The 18,311-nt window shown below is 33.5% G+C and overlaps 1 protein-coding gene across 1 annotated transcript; it reads left to right on the forward strand.

Moving 5' to 3' along the window:
* Positions 1-8,275: 8,275 nt before the first annotated feature.
* LOC111704443 (uncharacterized) lies at positions 8,276-17,987 on the forward strand (the record flags this gene model as incomplete). The annotated part of the gene is made up of 5 exons (XM_023476680.1): positions 8,276-8,461; positions 9,857-9,979; positions 10,722-10,786; positions 16,473-16,534; positions 17,907-17,987. Coding segments are annotated over exons 1-5 (377 nt in total), but the record flags the coding sequence as incomplete, so codon positions are not given.
* Between the last annotated feature and the right edge of the window lie 324 nt (positions 17,988-18,311).

Genomic DNA, 18,311 nt, shown 5'->3' on the forward strand with positions numbered 1-18,311 from the left:
ACTTGGGATGTTACTCCTATCCCCCCTCCTCTCGCTGCTAAACACTACAATCTTCTACAGTACAAATTAATACACTTTATTAATCTCATCAACTATAGACAGAGAAGCTATAACTTTTGATAATTTATAACTTTCTACATAACTATAACATAGTTCAAAATTGTTAACAGTTTTCCCCGCAAATATTTAAGGTTTATATTTTAAGGATATGTTAAGATGAAGGGGAAGATAGATAGATAGGTAGATAGATTGATCGACTAGATAGATAAATAGATAGATAGATAAATTTGATGTCCACAAATCTATCTATCTATCTTAACTATCTTCTGGGTGTCCCACGAAACATGNTTCTTAACTATCTTTGTATCTATCAATGTTCATTTAAACACATATTTCCAAGGAGATATTGAATAGAAGGCAGCCGATCTAATGTAAACATGCATAACTGTGAAAGTAGTATTATCAATTGTTACAAAAGATTGGAAAAGTTAAGGATTTTAGTTTTATACGAAAAGGACCAATTATTACAGAGACATTTTCAATCAAATTCAAGGTTATCCTGCCCCCTAGATGTCTGTTTATCATTTGTGTTATTGTTTACAATCTTTATATTATTGTTACGCAAAAAAGTTCTTCAGCAGTCCAAAAACCTCACAGGCCACAGAAAAGTGTACGGAAACCCTATCGCCCCCTCCTCCTATTCTTAATATTTCCTTGCATATTTCTAAACATGATCTATATAATAATTATTAAATCTAGTGAAAGGCCAATTTATGCATTGTTACAATTATAAATAATAGATATCATAGAATATAATCAGAGGCCGTTCCTTCTATAGATAGTGGACGTGTAGTTCACGTACTTTGGAGGACGATAATTTGGCTGCTAGATGTCTCCCGTGAGTTATTCATGGACGGACAGAGTTTCTCACGCCATACGGTATCTGGATCATTAGCCGTGCATTAGCCGTACTGTGGCCATGATTTATTTGAGAAAAGGTGGCAGCACTAATCAAAGTAGCTTTCTGATTTCATTTCATAAATTGATTGCAGTGTCTTGTTTTTAAGATCCATTATGAATTTGAAATTAAATCAAAGTACAATTTCCTATATAGTTTAAGATAGTTTGCCGCGTTCAAATCAAATTCGTAATAAGCTTTCCCTTTTTCTCCGTCGATAGGGGTCGCATATGTATGTGTTTATGGTCGGACAATACTCGGACACTAATAACAAATGGAAGAACGCATTTAAACAAAACACTATTTCTCCGTACATTTCACGACCAATATAGGAGACGTCAAGTTGTCGACCAATGTAGTTTATGGAAGGAACGGCCTCAGGGATATTTTCACGTTTGGATTAATGACTGAATTGTTGACTGTTTTGAGGGTTGAAGTTGAAGATTGATGATTAATGCTAATCAGCTAAATCTATAAGGGGTGGGGTGTATATATACTATACATGAGGGTGTGTATGTTAATATACTTTAATGGGGGTGTGTGCATAAAAATCGGCATTTCGACCAGGCGGTCAAAATTGACCTGGTCCGAGACAGACAATTTTAACCAGGTAGATAAAAGGCAAAAAAAGAGCAGTAAACATAACATTTTTAAACTGAACGTAACATTAGCATATAACTAACATCAAATACACACTTTTCATAGAAATAAAAAATTTTTGAAAGTTTTTTTTACTGATTTCTATCTGTTGGATTTGGAGGTTCCTGAATTTGATTCTCCCACCATTGTTGCTAGCTGCTCAGGCACCCTATCAATCTGTTACATGCCTGCAACCTATAGGCAATACTTGGCATATCTGTAGGAAGAGCGGGAATGAAACAGGACGACATTTGGTTTAAAAATGAAGGCGCTAAAAATTAAAAACCTTACCTGGTCTAAATTGACTGTCTCATCACCAATGGGTTAAGGAATACGGGATCTAAGGTGAAACCTTTAGATATACCCTAACCATGGGAGTAAATTGTGGATGAAGAAATTCCTGTGATTTATACCTGGTTGTTACTAATCTCTCAAGGATTAGTCTAGATATTCCCAGGATTGGACTGGGATCTCCACCTCTACTTTAATCTGACCCTTGTAGTAAATCTCAGAGGCTGGCCTAGGAATGTCCACATCTGCTAATTTGGATGATTTCGACTGAAGTATGGATTAGATAATTTTAATTGAATCTGATTTAGTTGGCGATTTTGCTGTTCAGTCTAAACAATATTGTTTTCAATCTAAATTTATTTGCTACCCAACAAACAAAAACCCGTGAAGAATACAAGATTATTTGGTTTATTTCACACGAGTGACCCGTCATTATCCCGTGATAATTCACGTGTTGTCAAGGTGATTGTTGACAATTTGATCACGGGTCTAGGACCGAGTTTTTACATTGCGAAAACTTGAGTTTATTTTACGAGATGAACATGGGTTTTTTACATGGGAAAATTATTTTTCTCCCATCTACTTTAATTACATTTTTAAAAACCCGGGGAAAGGGGGGGGATACATAATTTATTTCTGATAAATAAATATATTATAAAATATACTGTGTAAAAGTATATAATTATTACTAAATGTTTAGAAACTAAACATTTTAGTTTATATCTTTTACATTAAACATCTTGAACATGTAAACTTTAAACTTTTCTTATCACAAAGTGATATTTCAAGTCTAAATAATGTTCAATTATGTTAATGTGTTCATAATAAAATATCGATATTCCAAAAAGGGGTTGTTGAGAAATACAATACAAAATTCAATGTGAAACTTTTCTCTAAGCTATGCTCATGCTTGTTATAATCTGAAAAATTTATGTCAGTTGAAATATTTCATTTTACTACAATAAACTTTTAGTTTCTAAAAGATGAGGATAGACTGGTAGTGTTGTGATTTTGCAACTCTGTTAAAAATGAAAGATGAAATTCTTCCCGTGATATATCAAATATTTTAATCGTGATATTTACAAGAATTAAAATCTAGATAATTCTGGCATTCCATTACTCATGATTAACACGTTTGGAATATGCCAGAGCTTGCACTGGTATCTTTTCTACGAGCAGAACATGTGAAAAAACTACTAGAATTGAACTATAGAATTATCTCAAATATAGTACACGTGATAATTACGAGAATTAAAGTCTAAAAATTCTGGCATTGCATTACTCGAGCTTAACACGATAGGAATATGCAAGATTTTGCACTGGTTTATTTTGCTACATGTACAACATGTGAAATAACAACGAGAATTTTCAAAGAATATTTTCGCGTTTTTTACTCATGCTGTGCACAGGAAGAATCTTCAAGATTATGAAAAGTAGATTTACCACGAGTATAACACAAGGAGGGTACATGAATTAATCACGTGAATTATCAACCAATTATCCATAATGCTAATCTCATTGAAAACCTGTGTTTTGTTTGTTGAGTATATAAGAAATTTGTTTGCGAGCTAAACCACTTTGTTTTCAATACAAAGCTTTTTACAATATGATCCAGCATACTTTATCACAACAGGTTTTCATGAGGTTGAAATATATTTCTTTACTTTTCTGTCCCTCAAAACCAATTATCTCTAATATATATTCTGTTCTGCACCACTTTGAAATATTTATAGATCATGGATGAGCAACAAAATACGAGAGGAGGAAGCTAGAATTATAGATGAAGAAATTATTTTAGCTCTGTTTGGTAGAGACAGAAATAGCACACCGCAGCTATAAACCAGGCTCCAGATAAAGTACTGAACGCCATAACAGGAATACAAGTGTGTTACAATGGGGTCCTGCTACTGACATAGCACCCAGAACATTAAATAGGAACAGACAACACAATAGAGTGGGATCAACCAGAGACCAGAGAATATTATACCTGGACCTACAGTTGACCCATTCACATCATTACGCCATTTGGCCTTTGGGAGTTCCTCAAGATGCCTTTGATCTACAAAATGCAGGTCAAAATTTTCAAAGAAGGATGGATATGATAATGGCTGGCCTGCCCTATGCTATCCTTTAAGTTGCTGATATTTTAGTTTTCTCTCCTAGCCTCTAGAACCATGTGGAATACCTATGTTCTGTTCTGCAGATTACTTGGCCTCACCATCTGTCTCCCCAAGTGCAAGTTTGGAGTCTCTCAGCTGGAGTTCCTGGGCCACAGAGTCTCTGCCCATGGGATTCAACCAATAGAGAAACAAACCTCCCCCCTTCAAGATTTCCCCACCGCCAACAGTTATGGGCGGATTACAGCACTACCTAGGATGATAAACTTTTGTAGAATATGTATCAAAGATTTTGGCTCCAATAACAGATGCACTAAAGGGACCCAAAGAATCCAAGAAAGTCCTGAAATGGTCCACAGAGATGACTTCCGCCTGTCCCTCCACCAAATTTCTGCTGTCATCCCTTCCAACTCTTGTCCATCCTGTGCCAAATGCTCTGATTTGTGTGGAAGTAGATGCTTCTAACACACATGTAGGAGGAGTTTTACATCAACTAGTTGGTGGTTCCTGGGCCCCCATGGAGTTTTTCTCCAAGAAACTCTCTCTTTTAGATTCATGATGGAGGTGAGGGAGTTCACACTATTCACAGACCACAAACATCTCACTACTGCCCTGTTAAGTTCATTTCCTCCCTGTTCAGCTCGTCAACAGCGTCACCTGTCATATATATCCGAGTTTACCAGTTCCATTGTGAGGTCCCTGGTGAGAAGAACTCCTTAGCTGACACCTTATCAAACCAGTGGTTCCCTGACCTTTAGCTTCAGCCCACAGCATCCACCCTGATCCATTGTCTCCAACAACTACAATGCCTCTAGTTTCCCCAATTCCCCCAGTCCTTCCGATGCCTCCATATGACCTCCCAACTTACCAAAAATTCGTCTTTCTCCAAAGCTCCTGTCCCTCAGTCAAGTGGATGGCAACCCCAAAATCCCTTAATGATGTTTCTATCCCTGTTCAAGGACTCCAGCTTCTTGATGACATCTCTACAGGACCTCCCAGACCTCTGGTACCTGGAGCTCTTCATTACAAGCTCTTCCTATCTTTACACCAGGTCAACCATCCTGGTATACCTGAAACAAGGAGAATTTTATCGTGAAGGTTTGTTTGGCCATCTATATCCAAAGACGTCTCTGTCTGGACCAGAGCCTGCTTATCCTGCCAGAAAAGCAAGATTTACAGTTATGTGCATTCCCCTGTCCTTACCATCCCAGTTCCAGCTAGACGTTTCTCTCACATCCACATGGACCTGGTTGGTCCTCTTCCAGCTTGCCAAGGATACACATATCTTTTCACCATGATGGAAAGAACCACCAGATGGCTGGAGGAAGTTCAATACCTCAATTTCAAGATCTACTCTCACCTCTGTCAGAGCAGCTCAATTCACCTCATCATTATGGTCCAAGGTTTGTTCCACTCTTGGAATTGACCACATTCTCATTACTAGCTACCACCTGTGAAGTAATTGTTTAGTAGAAAGATTTCATCGTTACTTAAAATCTGATCTCAGATCCAGAGATAATCTGTCCTCCTGGATCTCCAACCTCCTCTTGCCCTCCTTGGTCTGAGGTCTGAGCCTAAAGAGGATACAGGTTTCTTCCAAGTCTGTCTATGAATCTCCTCTCACACTATCAGGAGAATTTCTGGACGCAAGTGAACTTCAACCATCAAGTTTTCTGGGGAAAACAGAGAATGCAATCTCAGGGTTCAGTTCAACACATCATCACACAGCTCCACCTTCTCACCTTCCTCCCAATCTCCTCCGAGGCAAGTATATATATGTAAGAGAGGACTCAACCTCTCCTCAGCCTACTCTACTGTACAGAGGACCATACTTGGTTATTGAGCCTGAAGATAAGTTTTTTAAGCTGCAGATTAGATCTAAGGTTGACACTGTATCCATTGACAGGTTAAAACCAGTGTTCTACACTGATCCTGTTTTAGTAGCTCAGCCTCCTCCAAGAGGTTGCCTTAGGATACAAGATAAACCTCTTCCACGGGCAACCAGATCTGTTCCTCCAACTTCAGACCTAAATGTTCAACCTCCAACTCTTCCCTTCAGAGTTCAACCTTCAAAGCAAGCCAAGTCAGCCCCATCTTTGTATCCTCAATAATCTGGGGGGGGGGGACTGTGTAAGACTAGTTTATTCATATATATTTGTCATATTTATCCCTGTTTATGTTTATATGGAGGTTGACCAGTTCCTGTCAACTCCCTATTTGTACTTTATTATATACATTGTATGCAAATATATATTTAGACATCCAGTGTTCTCTTTCTTGAGTAGACCTAGGCTCCTACCTTTACACCTAAAACTCTTTCTGACTGATTTAATTAATGCTATGGTCTCCGCCTAGTGTTCTCCAACCCCCACCACCACTTGTGATGTGTGATTAAGGAAAACTAATGTATGCCAATAATTTGCAAAAATTCCTTGGAAAAAATGTACAATCTGCTTTTTATGTCATAGGCTTTCCAAAAAGCTAAAAATTATCAAACTGACAACTGAAAGTGGGTCTAAACAAAGATTTAGTTTGTTATAGAAAAAGTAGTCATTCAGGTAGTGTTCCTAAGGACTCAGGCAGTTATTATAAAAGCCCAGATTTAGAACTAAAATGGAGGGCCATGAGTATTAAGAAAAAGTAAGAAAATCTTAACATCCTGAGGGAGGGGGTGAATTGACTCAAAACCCCCCCCCCCCTCAGCAGGATTAGGTTTAACGTAAAGGATACAAAGTCATTTTATTCTAGACTATTGGTATGGGAAGATTGGGGAATGTAATGCAAGCATATGCCACTCTTCTGGTAAGTATTAAATTCATTTATTTCTATAAATCTAGTATTCTTAAATATAAAATAATACTTATATGCTGTATAAATAGGTAGATAGATAGATAAAGTTTATTGCTAAAAAACATTTATCTTTGTATACAGAATATATTTACAATTTCAAAGTGATAATTATTTTAATAATACAAATATAAAGCAATTAGGAGGAAAATAGCTCTTGGCTGATTTCATTATTTTTTCCAACTAACTTCAATTATGATACAAATTTGTTTTAATTAAATAGAATTGAGGAAAACTATCAGAGATCAGGGTTCGATTTTATCTTATTCAAAATAGTTTACACATTTGTTGGAATAACTAGACTTTTAATAAAACATAATTAATTAGTTTTACATGAATAACAATCTGCTTTATAACTGATTGTAATGTAATTTTCTAAAAAGAGTTTAGTAGTCTATTTTTCAATATACTTTTAGTCAAAAGGCAGGTTATTCCATGAAGAAAGCTTAATGGTAAATATTGTGATAAGATCATATATGTTAAGTTGATAGTTAAAAAACTATTTTTTACATTTGACAATTCAAAAACTGCATTGGAGACTTTGCTTTTAACCAACTTCAGATGATGGCTCCAGTTAAAATTTGCATTTAAATGACAACTAAAAACTTAAAAGATTCATCTTTACATCCAGTTCCTACTCTATCTATTAGATATGGAATTGGCATAGAATGAGTTTGACGTAAATTTAGCATAAATATTTTCAAGAATTATTCCAATAAATAGACTTAAATTAAGCTAAATTGACAATAGCCTAGCTTATGTTGGTGGAAACCTAAATTTTAAACACATCTTTAATTTTTCATCTTTTAATTAATATTCAAACCCTATCTGAAAGCCTCTTGATCATTTAGACTACAGGAGTAGTTAGTCATTACCACAACGCCATGCAAAATGGTCAGAGCTAAACTGTCTTGGCCAGGATTGGCCGATGATTCCCTGGTGTGTTCTCTATTATTTCCACTTATCTACATTATCTCAATTAGTATCACTGTGTTCTTAATTTTGTAAATATAGTTCCGTTTTATTCAATCATAAAATTATCTATTTTAATGAGGCTAGTTTTCTATTACTTTGATTTATAAAGTGTTAATTAAGACAAAACCGATAATAAAATGTTAGGAATAATTTTAACTTTAACTTTTTCAGTATCTCTCAAAGGAATTCAATTAATCATTTTAATAATTTAAACAATTTGGTTATTTTAGCAAAAGTTACAATGTTTATCTTTTTAGAAATCAATTAAATTCTAAGAAAAAAAGACCTTCAAAATATATATGTCTCATCTCATTGGTCAGTATTGAAAAATCGTTAAAAAAAAACATTTTTGAAATCCATTTTTATCTTTAAAAAAAAAATTGTTTGTGTTTTGCTTTAAAATTAATTATCTTGTATACATCGTTTTTCAACAAAACATGATTATTTTTAAATCTTCATCATCTTATGAAATATCAAAAAGTTTCAAGGTAACAGCTGCAACTGTAGATTTAAATGTGAGACCCTAATTAATTGACTAATTACTGAAAGTATGGGTTTGCAGCAATTTTATCAAAGTATGATGATCGGATGATGAGAAATGCTTTTGCCCCTGAGGCATACATTTTTAGAGAAGGTGAATATCATACTTTACCATTTTAAAAAGGATTAACAATCTTAAGTTAAAAATGCATAATTTTGTGTTAATCTATTTCAAGAAAAATAAATTGCACAACAGTATAAATTTCAGTAAGCTTTAAAATTTTGGTGAAATAGCTGCATATTTTATTTTGCTTTCTTTTGTAAAATTCATTTCCCCAAATTTTGCAAAAAGTTTGCAAGATAGAATAACTATATTAGTGAAATTTCACATGTTTTCAGCTGGAACCCTATAAATATACAATATTTTACAATAGGGCTTTTTCTTTAATAAACAAGAAAAAGTAAATAAAAAAGTTACAGACAAACTGGAAGTTCATTTTCTTATAAATATCCACAATAATGTAGGAGCAAATTTAAAAACTCCACAATTATGGTACTTTAATTAAACAGAAATGTTTTATTTTCAAAAATATTCATGCCTTTTTTCAATTTAATAACCACATTACAATTTACCATCAAGTGAACATCAGGGAAATATAAACAGTTTTCAATGGTACTGCAGTTAATCATGCATTGCCATCTTTACATAATGAAAATTATTCTATGTAAATTTCAATATAACAGTGCTATACAGTTAGCATCATGCTTAATGATAACTTAAAATTATATATTGTGTAGCTAATTATTTAGACAATATTAAGTTCAGTTAAACCCTATTTCAGCTGGGGGGGAGGGGGTCAATTTGCCCCCCCCCCTTGTAGCTTTTTTATGAAACCCAAAAATTATTTGTCTGAGCTGTTGAAATTTTCTGCTTTTTCCTAATACCCATAGCCCTCCCTTAAGGTCTTAAACAGGCTTTTATACTAGCTGCCTGAGTCCTTAACCTCACTGTCTGAATTTTTTTTTTTCAATAACAAACAAAATTTTTGTTTTGACCCACTGTAAGTTGTCGGATTTTGAAATTTTTTAGCTTTTTAGAAAGTCTGTGACATTAAAAAATGGATTGCACATGTAAGGCAAACAAATTTTTTGCAAAATTAATTGCATACTGTCATAGAAGAAAATTTCCCATTTTTAGTTTTTCTTAATTAGACAAATTTAACAAATTTTGTTGCATTTTTAAAATGGCATAGTCAAGGGCTTTATAAATATGTATATTTATCATTATTCGGACATTTTTTTGCAATTCTTTTTACTATGAATTAATGTCAATGTTTAAAATGTTGATACTTGATCATTTTTGATTGGGGTCACTACAAAAGTGACTTGCATACTTCTACTGCAGTAGACATTTTTTTAAACCTAGGTAAACTACCATATCTTCAACATTATTGATCAGATATCATTTTCAACTTGAGAATAGGGTAATTTCATCTTTAATTGGAGGGTCACAGTCCCTTTTACAATGTAACCTGCTTAATCATCATAGGTGCTATTCTTGGAGATGTTCCTGTTACAACAATAGCTTCTGTGAACAAGTACAATGAGTATTTTTATGATGAATTTATTGAGAATGTGGACAAGTATCGGTACAACAGGATACTTAGTGTGGGTAATACAATCTTAGAATTAGTTCATGCCATTCAGTGTTATCCAGAACAAATAAAATTAGTCTTTTCACATATCGCACTGTTTGGATAAATTGAAGACATTAAACAATATAACCCTGAGGATTTGAATTCTTTCCATGTTTAAACTTTTTGACCAAAAGAACACCATTAATAAACCAAATCATAGTTTATCAAACCACCCAAAAAAAAATTTGACGTGGTCAATATTTTGATTAAATTTACAACTAGAATTTTTATTTTCTTTGAACAAAATGTTTTCCATAGAGAAATGGTCATCATATTTTCATGATGTTAGAAAAAAATAGTGCATTTATTTTAGAATCATTTTAAGAATTTTAATTAAAATCTAAAATTTCACAATGCATCTAGATAATTAGATGGATTAAACAATTGTCTGTAGTTTTAAACATTTTTCAATGTACATCTCATGCAAGGGGATATTTTTTTTTAATCAAGATATGATTTATATTGCAAATTAGAAATTCTTCAAAATGAGTGATACCAATTTCAGTTCAGAGTGGGTTTCAGCAGATTCAAAACCAAATCTTTTAAAATTATGAATTGTAACCTTGTGTAACCTTGCAAAATAATTTCCTTGAAGCTTATCATTTAAAAATTTCATGAAATAGCACATTTATTTAGAAAGTCACAGGAAAATATTGAAACAATTTTATTATTTTTTGAGATTTTTCCTTTGATGACATTATTAATTAATTATTCCAGGTGCCTATCCCTCTCCATATTACCTCTTTTATACAATACGAGAGGAGTTGAAGAATCATTTTCAGGCAATACATAAAAAAATTATCATGTTTACCCCTGAAAAGGCTGGGGGGGGGGGAAGGGGCGTTTTTTTTTTGCCCTGGCACACTCATTTTGACTCTATTATTGTGAACATTTTTTACTTCTAATAAAGAGAAATTAAAAAGATTTTTTTATTCATTTGATTTTTATTTATAAGGGTTGGGTACAGGTCAGTAAAAAGTCTGGTTTGTGTAAACAAAATAAAAAATAGCCCATTGCTATTGTGACTAAAGCTACAGATCTAAAAAATATATTTTTAAAAAGTCCTTGAAAAAAGAATTTTGAAACATGTGCCACACTTCGATATTTATTTAAAGCAAACAAAATATTTTTTACATTTTTTTTCAATGTATAAAAGTTATCGATTGAATTTTCCTGTGCAATGAGCTGGCCTTGAAAAATTGGGCTATGAACTTGCATTTCCACCCTGTATCTATTCTATAAGGCCTTTTTCTAATGAAGGGGGGAGAAGGACGCCCTCCTACAAGTCTATATAATTCAGACCCCCTAGCCACTACAGGGTTAAATAAATAGTCAAATCCCAGTAAGAACAAGATATGGCCAAGGAAGTCTAAAACTGGTGCTATGGAAATGCCTCAACTCAGAAATGCCTCAACACGGAAACGGACACAAAAGTGAGTTTGGGTCTGTTTCCTTCTTTTTTTCAAGAATTATTGGAAATCCCTCAAAAAATAAAAAGAGTTGAGGGATTTCCAAAAATTTTGGGTCGGTTTCCGCTATACTTGCATTTGATTTGTTTCCCGTTTTTTTGGGTCTGTTTCAGGTTTTCAAAAAAAATTTTAAAATCAAAGTTTGTTAATCGGTTTCCTCTTTTTTTGGTCTGTTTCTGATTTTCAGTAAAAGTTTTAAATTCTCAGTTTGTTTATCGATTTCCTTTTTTTCCAGGTCCGTTTCATCATTTTTTGGGTCCGTTTTCGGTTTTCAAAAAAAAGCTTTAAATTCTCAGTTTGTTGATTGGTTTCTGACAAAGTATGAGACTGTTAAGACAAGAAACCCTAAAATGTGGAAACCCTAGGATTACAGTAAGTCTTCTGCCAGTAGAGAGAAAAAGTACCTTGCTTAATTACAGATATAATTACAAGAAATAAACATTTATATATTCTGTAAAAAAACTTAAAATACATTATGATTTTAATCATCTACATTGAAAAAGGACATATAACGTTACGTTTTCTCCTGAACTTATCGAATTTATGATTGATCATTCTAACCAACATTTATAATCTTGTCTCATTTTTGATTTCAAAGAAGTTCTATCAAAATACAGTTATCAAATATGATTATCAGTTAGAAGTTTGCCAGGCTTAGTCTCAGAATGTTTTCTAGATTTTGCCACAAACCCAAATATTCTAATCCCTAAATCTTTGCACTGAGTGGTGTAAACCTTTGATATTTCAAACTTACTATATTTTACCAAAATAATTCCAAGTTTGAATACAGTTTGGAACTTTTTTACATTAACTGTTTACAATAGCCTTTGCTAATTTCTAATTTCTATAATTTTCTTGTCGTCAATGTATAGTATGTGACGTTATTTAGAAGCATATTCTTCATTGCCCAGATGCATTTTTTTATGGAAAAACATCTAATTGTAATGAAATTGACTATTACTTTAGAATATGTTGACTTAAAATCTGAAATATCTGAAGTATCTGCACAGAAGAAGATTAAAACTCCAATTAAAGCCAAAACCGTAATATTTTATTTTAAACCAGATACTAATGAAAATTAATCGAAATTCGAAAATAATGAATCTTTTCTGTAAACCGGAAACTGGCCCAAAATGAGGGAACCGATCAAAAAAAAGGGGACAAACCAATAAAACTGGGATATTTTTTGAAATCCAGAAAATGGCCCAAATAATGAGGAAACCGACTAACAAACTGAAATTTTAAAATTTGTTTTTGAAAACCAGAAACAGACCTAAAAAAAAGAGGAAACCAATCAACAAACTGAGATTTTAAAACTTTTTTTGAAAACCAGAAACTTACCCAAAAAATGAGGAAACCTATCAATAAACTGAGAATTTCAAACTTTTTTTAAAAATTGGATTAAAGGGATTTCCGTTAATTTTTGAAAAGACAGGAAACGCCTCAAAAAAATTCATTTTGAGGTTTCCGTTTTTGGGTCTGATTCCGTGTTGAGGCCTTTCCGTGTTGAGGCATTTCCATAGCACCGTTTTAATCTCATTCCCACACTTTCAATGTTGGATTTATTTCATTCTGAATTTTCTAATGTTTTCTCACATCTGTTGTTATCAGGCAAAAATCTTCAGCATAGGGCAGAGTAATAATTTTCTCTCCATTCAGATTAAATCCACATACATAATTACTCTGTAGAAATTCAATGATTAGATTGAAAACCATCAGGAATGTGATGGGGCTGAGCAGGTCACCTTGAAATACTCTTTTAAAGGGAAACCCATCAGTAGAAAAGTTGTCCATAAATGCAATAGAAAGTTGAATATTATACAGGGTGTTGATATAAAGCTGAATTTCTTCAGGAATATTAAGCCTTTTGTGGGTATGTGTGATGAGAGGGTGTGGCACAGTACCAAATGCATCTTCTCAATCGAAAAATAATGCATGGATAGTTTTCTTGTTATCTTTACTTTGCTTATAAACTCTTCAAGGACGACAGTATGCTCAATAGTGCCATTAATGACCGGCATAACGGCCTTCAATACTTGCTCATTGATATAATTATTCACTGTTAAAAACTTGGTCAGTCTTTTTGCAAGAAGAAGATGGTATGTTTTTGCAATTAAAGATGTATGGGAGATGATGTGAATGTTTCCTTGGTTAATTGTCAGTCCTTTCTTAAGTAATAATTTGACCACACTGAGTGACCAGGAATGGGGAGGAGATCCCAGAACATTCACTGTATTATTCATGGTGGCTAACATGTGGTGAAGATAGTTGCATTTGATTAATATCTCATATGGGATACCATTAGGGTCTGGAGAGGATTATAGATTTTCCCTTTTTAATATATTCTTTACTTCAGGCGTAGGGGCTCACAATTGAATGGTTCAAATTTTGGACCCAAGTAACAATTTAGCGGAAAATCCGCAAGAAATTCCCAGGAATCTTTCTCAGGAAATTACGGTGAAAATGTCGACAGCTATTCCTAGGAATTTTGCGTAACCCATTTTGAGGAATGGGTCTGAGGAATTTCTTGCAACTCATTCCGAGGAAATACTCATAGCCCTATCCAAGGAATTTCTTGTAACCAATTCCAGGGAATTTCTTGTTACCAATTCTGCAGAAAAACCGGAGAAAATGTTGACAAAATTTGTGGAAATTCTTAGGAATTATTCTTAAGAATTTCTGGAAAAAGTTCTTCAGGACCAATTCCTGGGAACTATTTCATAGATTTACTCAAGACTTCCTCAGGAATATCTTAAAATATTCTCAGCATATTCCTGAGTATATTCACTAACAAGGCCCAGGCCCAATAGTAGTGAATAACTTCACAACTATATTGCCCCTCCAACTTTTTAGAAGTATAACCATCTTCTTAAGTCAGAATAATATAGTCGTTTTTGATCTTACTGAAGTTGTCATGTATTTTGTTTATTCAGACAACTGAATTGTCAAGAAAAAATAAAAAAATGAAGAAAAAAATTTTAAAACTATTTTTAAAAAGATGGTTCTAAAGAAAATTATCATTTTTTATTAAAAAGGATGCAAAGAAAAAAGATTTAGTTATGGCAGTGCTTATTAGAAGAGAACCTCAGAGACACCTATTGGAGAAAAACAGACTTGAAAATTAAGTAAAAAAGTCCTGAGAATTTCTCAGGAATTTCTGGAGAAATATTCTTGAGAAACTCTCAGGAATTTCTGAAGAAAAATTCCAGAGAAGTTATCAGGAATTTCTCGAAACTTATTTTCTTATTTAATTCCCCTAAAAATCCATAAACTTGGTGACCAAGTCCTAATAATTTCTCAGGAATTTCCTAAGAAGCATTCAGGAGAATTTCTCCGGAGTTTCTTGGGGTGAAATTCTGGAGTAATTCCCAGGAATTTCTCAAAATTAATTCTCATATTCAATTCCTCAAAAAAAATGTAAACTTGGTGACCAAATACCAAAAATTTTTCTGGAATTTCAGGATTTTCTTTTATTGAAATTCCAGAGAAATTCGCAGGAATTTCTTGAAACTAATTCTCTTAATAAATTCCCTAAAAGTCAGTAAACATGATGACCATGTCCTAAGAATTTGTTAGGAATTTCCTGAGAAGTATTCCTGAGAAATTCTGAGGAATTTTTCCCCACAAAATTCCTCGGAATTTCTCCGTAATTTCTCGAAACTGTGATCCCTCGAAAATCTCTCATCTTGGGGACCAATTCTGGGGAATTTCTCGAGACTTTCCGAGGAATCAGTTACAGGAAATGATTCTCTAGAAATTCCTCAGAAATTCTTCAAAGAAAGTCACCATGGTTGGAGAATCTGGAGAAATTCTTCTGTTTTGTTACTTGGGGAGATTCATTGGTTATTGACCGAAGTGTCTCCTTCAGCTATTCTACACCCCCCCCCCTCCCGTCCCTGCACTCTTCTTACATTCACTTACAGAGGACGTCATGAGGTGCTCCTCAAATAAATATTTTAGGACGTCTTGACTGGTTCTTCTAAGAAGTTAGAACTGTCTATTCAGGGCTTACATAGGGTCCCCCCCCCATTATTATTATCATTATTATTATTATTATTATTATTATTATCATTTTTATTATTATTATTATTATTACTATGCTATTTTTATTATTATTTTACATGGGGAAGGACAAAAACTAAACTGTGGTCACTCTTTCTGCTTAAACATCCTAAACTTTTAAATAGATATATTCCAAAGACAGCATCTTCACAGCTTAAAAAATCAAGTCCACCTGAAAGATTTTACTGTCCTAAAAATGACAGCATAAAGAAGGGGGGTGGGGGAAGATTTTTGTCTTTATAAGGGGAAGCCTGGCATTGTGTCTTGGTACACATGTGGATGAAATATGATATTGTCACAATACTTAGACTTGGCAAGCCCTCAAACAGATGTGGATCAAGTATGGTGGGAAACAGGCTTAAATGGGGATGGGGCATATCACATGAGGATGCAATATATCGTCTTAAAACTGAGGGTTGTCTTGGCTTCATGTCTTGACAAGGCCACTAACAGTTGTTGTTAAAATATGGTGAGGAACAGGCTAATGTGGGGATGGGGGGAACAAGTCCTTTTTTGACTTTACACAAGACACTTTCAAGACGTCGAGTGATAACAGATAACATGCCTGAAATAGGGAACCAGAAGCAGGATACTCGAATAGTTAAATAGTTATATCTCAAATTAAAAGATATTTTTTGGAAAATTGAGGGTCTTGTGAAAGCTTTAGGACGCCCTTGACCTTGTCCAAGACTTTCTTGTTCTTACTGGGATAAGTGTAAAATAAGAACATAAAATTATTACATAATGTTCCAGAAACTAAGAAAAATTTTATTTTTATTTTCAATAAAAGAGAAGAAAATAACCAAAAAATGGTATGTTAAACACTGTTTGTCCATTTATTTCCTAAACATTTGACTTTATATAGTTCTCAAACTTTCAATAGCTTGTCCAAACTTAAATTTCACACAGCTGTATATTATTTTACTTCTGAAAACAGTTCCATGAAGATATCCAGGCAGCTGCTTTTGATGCAATCGAAAAGTCTTCTAAGATAATCAGGTATTTTTTCTTGTCCCGGGATTTCTTTTTGACTGATGTTAAAGCTATTTTAATGCAAGCATAACCAAAATATGTAAGCAAAATAATAACATAGATTTAGGTTAAGGTATACAATTTAGAATGATACTAAAATTTAGAATATGGGCAACAAATGTATCCCTAGCATGAATGTTGAGTAATTCTGATTTGATTTAAATCTTCATGTCCATTAACTGACAATCAATCAATGAGAAAACAAATGTAAAGCAAAGTGAACATTTGTTTTCCCTTTTTCAATCATGATAAAAACCAATATAATTATTAATTGATTTAGTGTTCAGAGCAAAAGCTTTCATTGGTATATCCCCCCTCCCCCTATTTTATGGGCATTGTACCTACAGTTGTCATTTGTTAATTTTGAATACCTTCTTCATCCTAAACTTATATACTAATACTAATTAAATTTAACTACTTAATTGTTATTAAAATAAAAAATATTTGTTCAATTGTCACAAATATATTTTCTCTCAAATTATTTCATTATCTGGCTGTGGAAAAAAATTGGAACTGTCCAAAGTACAACTTGGAATTTGTCTGGGAGCTTCAATAGGGTCCCATTAATGAGTTTTGAAGAGGAGATAAAAAAGAACAATTCTTCCATTGTATTTATAATGATAATAGGTACTAGTACAAACCCCTGACCAACAAATATCAGACTTACAAAGATCCAACAGTAAAAACGTTGGACTGGTACAAATGTTAGACTGGTACAAACATCAGACTGGTACAAATGTCAGACTGGTACAAATGCTGGACAGGGACAAACGTCAGACCATTACAAGCGTATGACCAGTAAAAACATCTGATAGGTAGGATGTTGTACAAGAAAAAAGTTGGACTTTGGTTGAGTTTGAAATAAAGACCATTGCTATTAGAATAAAATTTAAAAATTATCCCTTATTGTTATGAAAATCAAAGACAAGTTAATAAAGTTTCATCTTTTGATGGTAACACGGCATAAAACAACAGACCAGGAAGGAGTTGAGTTCAATTGTGACAAACGCTAATGTGTCAATGCCTATATCTTTGCAACCTGATATCATATCACCTTTAATATTACAACCAGTAAGATCAAACCATTTAATTTTGTCTTGTTCGTGATGTATGACACAGACTGGATAAAAACCCATATTTACCTTACAACAAAAGTGAAATATATTCAACAATATACGATAGAAATTTCTCTTTAATATTTTTTACAAAATGATAACTTTGAAAGATGAACATTTTAAATGGGTCATTTCGAAGGAATATATACCCTAAAATCAACCATATTGAATTCTCAGATGAAATACCTATGTGTGCATGCCTCTAAATTCTTGTCTTTGTATAGGGAGAAGTATGCTGGAAAAAAACTTGTTAAAGTTGCCATTCATGCCAGAAGAGGAGACTATTTAAGACATCAGGTGGTAATGTAGGAACATGCTTGTATAAAAATGTAGTATAAGAATGTAAACATTTCTACTTACCTTTTTTAACCCTGTTCCTTCTATAAGTGAATAAATCTTATGTGGTACGAGGGAGGGAAGGCCAAGCGGCCATGAACCCTGTGGAAAAGTCTCCAAAACCCTGCAGAAACAGTCTCCGAACCCCGTGGAAAATCTCCAAACCCTGTGAGGAGCAAAAAATGTGTTATTCTGAGAGAAATCGCTTGATTTTTGAATTTTTTTCCAACATATGGCACAGGATCAAACAAAAGTATTACTAATAAATGCAATTTTGATCTTATTCACGGCCC

This window comes from Eurytemora carolleeae, unplaced genomic scaffold (assembly GCF_000591075.1).
Source record: "Eurytemora carolleeae unplaced genomic scaffold, Eaff_2.0 scaffold597, whole genome shotgun sequence".
NCBI classification, from domain to species: Eukaryota; Metazoa; Arthropoda; class Copepoda; order Calanoida; family Temoridae; genus Eurytemora; species Eurytemora carolleeae.